At 35.4% G+C, this 12,157-nt stretch overlaps 1 protein-coding gene across 1 annotated transcript; it reads left to right on the top strand.

The window, feature by feature from the left end:
• The first annotated feature begins 555 nt into the window (after positions 1-555).
• On the top strand, positions 556-3,000 carry LOC147476078 (protein FAR1-RELATED SEQUENCE 5-like). The gene is made up of 2 exons (XM_086585624.1): positions 556-1,856; positions 2,352-3,000. Exons 1-2 carry the CDS (start codon positions 556-558, stop codon positions 2,998-3,000), a joined length of 1,950 nt encoding a protein of 649 aa, XP_086441750.1.
• Positions 3,001-12,157: the final 9,157 nt, after the last annotated feature.

Here is a 12,157-nt window from a genome sequence, read left to right as displayed (position 1 = left end):
CTCTCTCTCTCTCTCTCTCTCTTTCCATTCTTACCCCACACACTCTCTTTCCACTTTATTTCATGTGAACTCAGCCCATTTTTTATTCTCTCTCCTCTCTCTCCATTTTATTTCACCACTTTATTAATTTTGTTTGACCCCACACACTCTCTCTCCAATTTTGCTTCTCTCTCTCTCTCTCTCTCTCTCTCTCTCTCTCTCTCTCTTAATTCTTTTATCCACACTTCTCAACTTCCTACCCCACCTTCACACTCTGACCTCAATATCACCACCACACTTTTTCCATTTTTTAAGAGTGTTCCAACCTAGAACAAATTGGCCAACCCTAGACTACATTTGCTTTTCAGTATTACTGGTATGCTCAATTTTTTCCCTGTTTTTTTTTCTCAAATATTTATTATTAAATGCTAATTAATTATATTTTGTTTTCAACATATTGAAATGGTATGTTCAATTTATATATACATTTAATTTCTCAAAAATTATTATTAAATGCCAACTAATTATAATTTTGCTCATATTTTGAAATTGTCATGCATGTGTAGCATCTATTGAATGGATATGGAGTTTGAACATTTAGACTCAGATGAAGAAGAACAGTCTGATATGTTTTATATGCCTGAAGTAAAAGAGGATTGCAAACTAAAAATAGGACAAGAATTTCACTCTTTGGATGAAGCTTATGAATTTTACAACAATTATGCAAAAGTGGCTGGATTTAGTATACGAAGTAATTCTACTAAAAGAGATAAAGAAGGCAATGAAATAACTAGGAAGGAGTATTGTTGTTTCAAAGAGGGAAACCCTAAAAAGAAAAATGAGAGAGAAAATAAAAGGCGTCGGGGGATTGTTCGTGAGGGTTGCAAGGCAAAATTGTCAGTTTTGAAGAATAAATTGAAGTCGGGTTACAGCGTCAGCCAATTTATCGAGGTCCACAACCATTCACTTTTGATCCCTCATAAAGTACATCTATTAAGATCTCACCGTGGCGTATCTGATACAAAAAAGTCATTGTCTAATCTTTTATCATCTGCTAATATACCTATAAACCAGCAAATTAGTATTCTTTCAATGGAAGAGGGTAGAATAGAAAATATTGGTTGTACAGAAAAATACCTTAGAAATTTTGTTAGAGATTCAAAGAGCTTAGTAGATGGGCACGATGCAGAGATATTGATGGAATATTTTTTGTCAGAGCAAGAAAAGAATTCTTCATTTTCTTTCAAAACTGAGACCGGCGACGGAAATAGGTTGACTCATTGTTTCTGGGCTGATGCAAAGGCAATAAGGGTGTACAAGCTTTACGGTGATGTAGTAGTGTTTGATACAACCTACAAAACCAATAAATATGGTATGATATTTGCACCATTTGTAGGGGTGAATAAACATCGCCAGACTGTAATATTTGGTTGTGCATTCCTGTGTGACGAGATGACAAAATCATTTATTTGGCTACTCCAAAAATGGATGGAAGTAATGTCAGTTGGCCCTCCCAAAATGATTATCACCGATCAAGACCCCGCTATGTCAAAAGCTATTGCTCAAGCTCTTCCAAATACATATCATCGATACTGCATTTGGCATATTCTGAACAAGTTTTCTGAAAAATTGGATGCAATCATCTATAGAGATCACTATACTGCGTTTCAAAAATGCATTTGGAATACAGAGTCTGGGGAAGAGTTTGAGGCAATGTGGCAAGATACAATAGGGAAAAGCGAACTAAAAGATGACACTTGGTTAGCTGCTTTGTATGGTATGCGGTCTAGGTGGGTTCCGTCATTTGTGAAACACATTTTCGCTGCCAGCATGTCAAGTAGTCAAAGGGCAGAAAGTTCACATGCATTTTTCAAGAGGTATGTCTCTAAGGAAAATTCTTTAAATGAATTTGTTACGCGATTTAGGGTGTGTTTGTTATGATGGAAACACTATGGAAAGGAAAGGAAAGGAAAAGAAAATAAGAGTGGTCCACCTTTTCCATAGTTTTTAAGGCGTTTGTTTACCCATGGAAAGGAAATGGGCTTTTCCATATGGAAACAAATGGAAAAGGTTTTGTGTCCTTAGCTAACCCCTGAAAATTTTGTGGAAAGGAAAGGAAAGGAAATAGATAGATAGGGACTTACTACTAATACACCCATGACCCAACAATACAATTATTCCTTTCCATAGCTTTTGCAAACAAACATGATTATTCCTTTCCCCAGTTTTTACTTTCCTTTCCCCAGTTTACCAAACACATACCATTTAAAATTATTTCATTTCCATTCCATTCCATTCATTCCATAGTGGACCACCCATTTTATTTCCTTTCCTTTCCATGAGTTAAAATTTAACAAACACACCCTTAATAGGGCACTTGAATACCAGCGTCATAAAGAATTGCAAGCTGATCATGTTGATAGCAATGAGCGTCCTGTGATGAAAATCCCAATTTCTATGGAGAAACAGATGGCAGATATTTATACATTGTCTATTTTTCTTAGATTTCAGAATGAGTTGTGGGAGAGTTTGGAGTACTTTATTGAAAGTTCAGTAGATAATGAAAAGCAGGTTGTCTACATAGTGAAAAGGCCAAGTGTAAAAGATTCTAGACCGCAGAAAGTTGTATATGATATGGCTCTAAATTTTGCTACCTGTAGCTGCAAGAAATTTGAATTTGAAGGAATTCCTTGTAGACACATTTTGGCTTACTTGAAAGTTAGTCAAATTGTTTACTTACCGGATGCTTATATACTGAGTAGATGGAGAAAAGACACAAAATTGGAAGAAATACTAACAGATGGTGGGAAAGAAGTGAAAGAAAATAGTAACAACTTTATGTTGTTGAGGCACACAAAATTATCTCATCTTACTTCAAGGGTACTTGATGACGCTGTAGTTTGTGAAGAGGCAAGTGAAGTATATGAAGAACATTTGAAAGTGGTACATGAAAAGATTAAGGAAGTGTTGGCTATTAAAGGAGTTAGAATTTCTCCAACGAGAAAAACGATCGACATGTGACTTTGAATGAGCCTAATCTGTTAGAGCAAAAGGCAATGGAAAACATAGATTACAAGGGGAAAAGAGAAGGCACAGGTTCAAGCAAGTCAACTAAGGCGTTATCTTGGATGTGGACTTCTTGGGTAATCACATGACAAAAGAAACTGTCCGAAGTTGATTGGTAATGTTCGATTGCTTACTATTTTTATTTAATACGTACTTTTTTATTTTTATTTTTATTTGTACTGAGCTAAATATTGGCTGTTATAGGTTCAACTGGCACTCAAAGTCCAGCTGATGGTGGTGGTAACTCTTCAGCCTCTACAGAAGTTGAACGCTTGCCTTGAGTGGACCATATAGTGAACTGGTGGCGCTATCCATTTGTGAAATGGAGTTAGTAGTTTTTTTCTTCGGTAAATTAAATGGGGTTCGTAGCTAGAATTATCACTGTTCTTTAGTATGTGTTTTCATCATGGGCTCATTAATAATAGCAACTCGTGATTCTAGTTTAATTTCTGCTACTGAAATTTGATGTCTTTCTATTAGTTTTGTAAAGTTGATTTACTCGTTATGCCTTTGTTTAGGTTTATAATTCAAATTTATGCAATATTTATTCAAATTTTTTATATTATGATTGTATTTCCATGAAAATTTGATGGTCCACTTGATGTACTAGAAGACTTCCACCTGTGTTCGTTTGTCTTATGATTGTTAAATGTTCAGAATGTGGTGCATTCGTCCTATGATTGTGCGTGGTTGAATTTATGAGTGGTTGTTGAGCATACAAGCTTTAATAAAACACAAACTAGCTTAACGTACCAAAAATCTGTGCTTTTCGACCCTCGAGCTCACGGGTAACAGTGTTACGCTGTAAGCACAATCACTTAGTTGCAAGCAAGGCCTCAAATCCAAAACTTGCTTACTATGTTTCTCTTCCATGTTGGATTGTCTAGAAAGAACAACTCACTATCTCCTTTCTCAATTATAGAACTCTCAACTCTCTTACTTTTACCACTCTTCCCCTTATAGAAAAATCAGAGGTATGCTCTGGAACCAGAGTTACTTGTTTATAATCCTAATTCCTTTATAATGAGAACTGGGTGGATAAAGTGTTAAGAGTATGTCCTTATATAACCAAATTCCACATTATTTTCCAACACTAGGAAATAATCTCACCGATTTTTTTTGGTAGAATTCGTAGATAAAAAAACAAAGCAAAGGAATTATACGCTTGTGTTGTTTCTTAATTTACTACTGTTGTGGGAACTAAAGAATTGAGAAATGTGAGCTAAAGAGTCAAGATACTGGTTCTCTTATGTAGTAAATTTGGTCATTTCATTGTTAGATACCAATCAGTCTTTGATATTTTGATCCGCATATTTTCCTATAAGAGTATGTAATAGCTGAATGTGCATTGGTCATTTGCAGTTCCTAGAAATTTCAGATTACTCAAGGAACTTGAGAGGGGGGAGAAAGGAATTGGGGATGGAACAGTTAGCTATGGAATGGATGATGGTGATAACATATTTATGAGATCGTGGACTGGCACCATTATCGGCCCTCCAGGTAGTTCCTTCATTGACCTTCAAATTTCTGTCGTTGCTAATATAGAGACTGTACATATAATAATTTATTCTCTATGTAGTCTTGGTTACTGTAAGGACTGAAGGCTTATAATAACCAATTTTTCTTCCTCCAAAATCCCCAGCCCATTTCTTTGCATATCTCGCCACTATGGTTGATACTAAAAGTTGAGATGCAATGCCTCTTATAAAATCTGGTCGTTTTCTACATGACCTTCTCCTCCTTGCTGGTTTGCTCGAGCATGTTCCGAATTGTTGGGAGATTGAATTGATTATCAAGTAATCGTGCCAACCATTTGCATCGAAGCTCAGCTAAATGAAGGTTTGAAACACTCTCAAGATATCCTACAAATGCCATGTTTGGCACCAATGGATGGATTGTGCCATTGAGATAGACAAAAGTAGCATGTATGACTTCTCATCTTCAAATCTTTTTTGACATACTGAACGATTTTTCCTTGATGTGTTAAATTTATTAACTGTTTATCTATCTACTGCACTTAAACAGATCGGGCCCAAATTTGTTAAAACTGAAAAACCCACCTCAAACATTTTCATAATTTCCACTGCAGAAAACGAGATGGGACCGCCCCACAAAACTAACTCAAGCATTCACAGAGTCTTACTAAATAGTAATTATGGGCCTACCACAAAAATCTGGGATGTGAGAAAGATAAACGAGTAATACACTTGATCTATGGTTCTCTTGTTCTTTCTCTGGGTCTGTGTGGTGGAACTCGTAAGTAATTGACCCTCTAACTACAGGTCCCAATCCCCACTATCCCGTTCAGTATAATGACGCAGAAGGGGAAATACAACAAACTGGATGGGTACATATAATGGAGACATCATAATATATGATATTTCACATGGGGAAGTAGTTTAGACCTTAGTGGACCTCGTTGTTTTGGCATGAGAAACATGGTGATCTGTTTGCGGTTCTTGTTTAAAAAGTTAAAAAAGCGTGTACGATTTCCATTACATTCTTAGAAATAATGCTAAAACAATGTTTTCTAGAGTTTGCAACAATGCTACGTGCCTGCGTCCACAAAATTGTTTTTTTCACCCTTTTAATCACCAATTCACCATTACACCAGTATGTAACACATTTATTTTGCTATGATCGAAAACTCACAAATTGAACCAATGAAAATTAGTCTTTGGTCAAATTTTAGCCGTTTGAAGTTTTGAACAGCCTAATTGCAAATTACATCAAAATTTGATGATAGAAACTCACTCTCAAGTCTCAAAGAAGGCTAAAATTGAAGTCGTGATAATTATGGAGTGCATTTGTCACTTCTTAGCAACCTCAATACTATTCTTAGGTGTCTGTGCATATCAAGTATGAACCAAACTCACGAAACGTTTTCAATTTGTGGATAGGATCAAATTATTGAAAAAATATATACTTGTGGATGAAAGTCAGACATCTCTTTCAACTGAATTATAATGCTACTCCGTTCAAGAACAAACAAACAAATCCATCATCCTTGATAAGTGATAAGGATGTATCAAGTTGGATCGCAACTTCAATTTACAGGTTGGTATTCGGTGGAAAGTGTGAATTGAAGAAGAGATTTTGTGTTCGATACTCTGATCCCACAAAGAACTGGCATTGTCACCTAAATAATTTTCCTTCGCAAAGTGCCATGCCATTCACGTTGTGATCTCTAGTACGTAAATTTGCAATTATTAGTTTCCTGTAATATATATAAAATTATTATTTCTAGTGATAGAGCATTTCCAATGGGGTGTACAGTTTACACCCCAGTTAATTGTCAAAAAACTTTTTCTAATGGGGTGGGATACCGTAGGTAATAGAGTATTATTTTTTTTGGATGCAAGTAGGAATTACTTTTAACATTTATCTTGAATTATTAATGTCGGGTTTGCTAATGGGCTAAAGAATTTACCTGATCAAATATAACTAATTGAAATAAACAAAATCTATAGCGTAAAATTGTCTAAAATTCTAGTTTCCAAAAGAAATGCAAAAATAAAAATAGAGATGCAGAAACACAGTGCAAGGGTTTAAAAGATGCAATACTCATGGCATGTAGTAAACCGTACACATGCAAAGAAAGAGCATAGCACGAAAGGATTGCTTATCCCGTAAATGCAATTATTGGGAGCGAAAGACACATTGGGGAGATATGGTGATCAAGGGTGCGCAACTTATCGTCATTGACTCAAACGGGGAGGAAGATCAAAGAGCTGCAATGATTTTAAAATTCTGCACGTGGTCAATGAAGTTACACATAAAATCTATTATAACTCGCCAAATGGGTTACAAAGAGGCTAAAAATCTTAGCTCAAGTGTAAGTGTCCTTGCATAGTTGGATGTACTTGATAGAGAAAATCTACTGCTTAGAGAAAATGAGGGATTCTTCTTTGCCACCGAGGAAGAAAGATTGTCGAAGAGGAAGGAAGGGAGGAAATTATAGTTACCGTTTCGAGAAGAGCTATAAGAGGGGAGGTTTTCAGTTTAGGGAGTTTAATGCCATAATTACTGATTGAAAAGTTGGAAACGGTGGAAATGTGGAATTATGAAAGTGGAGGTGGAAGAAGAATAAATTGATGAGAGAGACTACCAGACGGAATGGGAAGACTGTTTTCGTGCTAAAGTAAATGAGACGTTTTCAAGTGTGTTAATAAATTGCCCAAGTAGGAAAGATATTACTAGAATTACTGCATAGCAGTGGGGAAGTGAGTGTAGCACGGTAGGAGATGAGAGGAGGAGGAAGATGAAGGAGGGAGATGAAATGAATGGCGGAGAACAAAGAGAGTGAGAGAGGAGGAAGATGAAAAGGGAAGATAGCATGAGAAGAGAAACTATCGCAGGGGAAGGGGGGGTCATTTTACTCAAAAAAAAAACCAACTCAAGAACGTTCACATAGGCTCACTTGATTATTTGTTTCTAACTACTGGGCGAGTCTTGGGGATTAACCCCAAAGCCCAACTATTTAAGAGTTTGCATTGCAATTAGCTGAAAAGAGAGAGAGTAGTACTTGGATGTTCAATATTGACAAATGTTGTTATAGTTTTCCTTTGCACGACCTTAAGAATTCTCCTATAACTAGCAATCTCAATCTCGGATTCGAAGTTTAAAACAACGCCAACTACTCGTGGTTTGATATGTTTTCACCTTCTTAATTCTCCGTTGCCTTAATCAACGTTGCCATATTGAATATATGTTCTCTAAAATTTATTATCATTTTTATTTCGAATGCTTTCGATATTTCAAACAGAAAGTGGCAAACATCTTCCAAATTAAGCCATCGAAACCAATTGGTGATGATGTCTTGTGCAACAACATATTAGCTAGATAATAATTCCTTGATAAGGAACATTGTAATGTTATATTAGCTATTATATACCTACCGTTTCAAACATATAAAACTCACCACAACCCAATGCTTATACGGAGAATGCCTGAATCGGACGTTGGCTTAAAGATTAGGACAAAGCAGCCCATTGAATCTGGCAGAGAAGATTTATTCCACTGCAGGTCGTGGCCCCCACTTGATGATAATATGAAATACTCCTAATACCCTTCCACATATTGGTGTTTTGTTTTTTGAAAAAATGATATTTTCATTATACGAATTTACATATAAACCCTTAAACATCTCCCACCCCCTTGTCACATCTCTTCCTACCTTGTACATCAGAATCCTATATGTCCCAAGTCACTTTGATCATTGGATTCTTTCCACATTTTGTAAAAGTAAAATAAAATAGGGATGAAAACCGTATTAAACGTGTATTTTCAGGTTATCCAAATACGAATTTAACATCGCCACATAATATTGTATAAGTGAGATATAATGTCTTATTATGATTATAGTTAGTTTAGTTAAACGTGTTATTTAATAGCACCACATAATGTCGTACATGTGAGATATAATGTCTTACTATGATAATATTTTGTTCAATTAAACGTGTATTTTCAGGTTATCCAAATACGAATTATTTGATAATGAAAGCCAACTTTTGGTGGAAAAGTCATGTAGAGATGGGAACATTTGATGAGTACTATTTTATTGGAAAGCGAGCTAAAGCAGTAGTAACAATAGGGATGAAAACCATATTAAGCGTGTATTTTCAGATTATCCAAATACGAATTTAACAGCACTACATAATGTCATACAAGTGAGCTATAATGTCTTACTATGATCATATTTAGTTCAGTTGATCGTGTCATTTAACAACACAACATAATGTCGTACATGTGATATACAATGTCTTACTATGATCATATTTAGTTCAATTAAACGTATATTTTCAGGTTATCCAAGTACGAATGTTACAGCACTACATAATGCCATACACTTAGTCACACAAACCGTCTAAACTAGGTAGCATTCTCGCTCTCAAACCGTGCTTCGACAATTTTAAACACAAACCTCCCTAAATCCCCTTTGAAAATTCGAAAACCGCACTCTACCTTTAGAGATGTATAAATCGTTGGGTTTTGATACAAGTATGCCTTCTACAACGAACAATTATAACCCAATTGCACTTGTTGAATAATATATGTTGTACGATGGAAATTGAGATCAAAATTGATTCAAGAATGAAATTCTCAATTGTGTAATTGGTGTAATCTCATAAATTTAACATAAAGAATGTCTAGAGCAAAGAGAATAAGGGAAGGATTTTTGAAACCAATGTATGTATAAGGCGAACCCTAAACCCTAACAGGGGCTATAACACCAACTTTTTCAGGAAAAAAAATATACTATATCTATACTAACAAAACTGTCGAAAATTACGAAATATACCAACTATATATACTATATCCTATGTAGTATGTACTAATAAAGAACATGGGAAGTTTTCTAGTGAAAAAAAAACCTTTATATGCTAGTATGTCTCCTCTTTCCTAACCTGACTTCTTCCAAGAGTGGAAAAAATAGAATATATAGCATTCTCACACGGTAAATATATATATTTAACAGTCCAGTATCTCTTTTACTCTCTTATTCTCCAAGTTCATTCTCAAATATCAAAAATGGAAATTAAAAAAATTAAAACCTAAAAAAAAAACATCTTTTTTGTTTGTGTGCAATATTGCTTGGTTCCCTTAAGAGAAAAAAAAAATCCTCAGAAGTTTAACTAGTTTAACTTCAAAGTAGCCCCCCCTTATACAAGATCCTGGTTCCGCCCCTGGTTCTGGACTAAGAAATTTCACCAATACAGTTGTGGAGGAATGTGCGTTTTTGCTTCTCAATTTGAAAGAAGAAGATCAGGTGCTCTTAGTAACAATATGTTACTATACTCCTAATCAAATATGCTCTATACTTTGTTTGACTTAGGGCATCACCAATGGGGCCTGGATCTTTAAATTTGAAGGACTAACCGAAAAACTAGCCTCCAACGAAGCCCCTAAATGGCCCCCAAATTTATAATCTTGGATACCTCTCTCTATTTCTATCGTGATTTTAGAGGAGCTGAAACCCAATTCCATTCGCACGTGATCAGAAAACGTGACTGCCCTTCACTTCCACCAGTTCATTTTTTTGGTTTTGCAAAACCCCAACGGATATATTCCAGCCTCGCAAAAACCAGCCTTCACCACTTGCTTCACAAGCACTCCGTTCACCACCACTACGCCATTAATGGCAGCTTCACGATCAATTAATGTTGGAAGGAGGGGTCCAAATTTTTCATTGGAAGAAGATGAGGCATTGTGCAAAGCATGGGTGGCTATTGGTGAGGATTCAGTTGTTGGAATATGCCAAACTGGAAAAAGGTTTTGGGAGCGAGCATTGGATGCGTTTCATGATATTTTGAATTACCAAACCGGTCGAAGTTCAAAGGGGATAAGTGATCGATGGGGTGTAATTCAACTCGCGAATCAACAAGTTTTATGGATTTTCGGTCAATTAGAAGCAGTACATCAAAGTGGGATGACCATGCAAAATCGGGTAAGGCATTTGTTTGCTTGAATTTATATAGTATGTGTAAATGTCTTTGATGAAATGTCCAACAAGAGATATTTACTCAAGGGGAGCAATCCTATATTTGTTTGTTCGGATCAACAATAATCCTCAGTCGTGAAATGTTTGGCTGTTAGCTTTGTTAATGTGTTGAGAGAGAATTGAGATTTTAGAAAGAGATATAAATGTGATAATGTCGAGTATTGATGGAAGCGAATGGTCAAAATCTCGATGTCAGTCCCTAAAATGACAGGTTTTACGTTTAAAAAGAGCAGTAAGAAAACGAGATAGGGAAGACATCTTAACCTTATAGTCAACAGCTATACCCTGCTGAGTTGCTTCAGTTTGGTTTTGTGAAGGTTCATGTTACAAATTTACAATGCCATCTTTCATTACTTCTAGATCATAATTGTATAATTGACTTATGTATATGATTGCATCATGTTCCGTTTGTGCGGGATGCTGAAACAACTTTGTTGTGGGCTGTCCGTGGTTCCATGCTTAACACTTGATAACCACAATGGTGCACTTGTTGGTTTCGCATCGCCGAATTACTGAATTATAGAATTACTGAATTATAAAAAGACAAGCTGGTAGAATCACTGAATTAATGAGTAAATTAAACAATAGATAAAAAGACTAAAAGAGTGAAGAGAGTGAGCTGGCATTAAGCTTAATGCAGAGATAGCAAGCTAAGTATTTGGTTCAGTAGACAAAATTTCAGTCCAAATTCGGCACCTCCATTACTATTTCAAGATTTCATTTTAATTTAGATTTTTTTGTTTCTTGTTATAGCCGTCTAGTTATTTAGTGGGGCAGTTTCAATTTCTCTACTTATTGTTAGATAAAATCTTGGTAAAATTTTTGTAAAGTTAAAAGGAGGGGTGTGTATTTGTTTTGGAGTTATTGAATAATACTTACATGGTTTTGAGCTTTACACATATGAGATTGAATCTAAGACGTTGGATACCGTTGGGAGGTTTGATGTGATTGATGGTTATGATTGCTTGAGAGACAGTGGGGTTAATGGTAGTGTGGGTAAGCAGGGTTTGAATCATGCTAGTATTTGGGATGTCATTGCTCACTTTTTGAAGCCCATTCTTCATGGTCAGTAGTGTATAACTAAAAACTATATATTAACTTTGAACTCTTTAAAGAACATACATATTTTCTGTGTTTTTCATTTTTGAGTGTAAATTAGTAATGTTAGTAATACACACACACACTAACAAAACACTGACACACTACATCAGTTTAAATTTGGTACAAGTTTTCTTTGAAATTATTGTGCAGGGTGTCCATATAAAAATTTGACTAAGACCAGTTACTTCATTTAATTTTTGTTTCTACTATTAAATTTTTTTGAGAACATAGAAGGAGTGAAGGACTAGCAATGCTAAAAAGCTTGCTCCTGAGGGAATTGCAGAGTGACAAGATTTGGTTGTCTTGTGAAAAAGAATTGTCTTTGTGTTTATATATCTTTTAAAACTCAAAATTATTGTGCAACTAGTAACAACCATTTGAGTGTGAATAATTATTGTGCTATTTGGTTAATCATTATACAATTCTTTTGTGTTTTTTTTTTCATACTATCTAGATCATGGAGGCAAAACGTGTTTACGCTAATGTTCAAGGAACACAATTCAAGTTCGA

This window comes from Coptis chinensis, chromosome 9 (genome assembly GCF_015680905.1).
Source record: "Coptis chinensis isolate HL-2020 chromosome 9, ASM1568090v1, whole genome shotgun sequence".
Taxonomy (NCBI): Eukaryota; Viridiplantae; Streptophyta; class Magnoliopsida; order Ranunculales; family Ranunculaceae; genus Coptis; species Coptis chinensis.
This window is presented reverse-complemented; position numbering and strand designations above follow the sequence as displayed.

Bases quoted from the DNA above. Each gene is read 5' to 3' on its own strand.
- LOC147476078 (XM_086585624.1), top strand. From the start codon at position 556: ATGGATATGGAGTTTGAACATTTAGACTCAGATGAAGAAGAACAGTCT. The intron at 1,857-2,351 runs GTATGTCTCTAA...CACCCTTAATAG, and splicing joins TCACATGCATTTTTCAAGAG to GGCACTTGAATACCAGCGTC.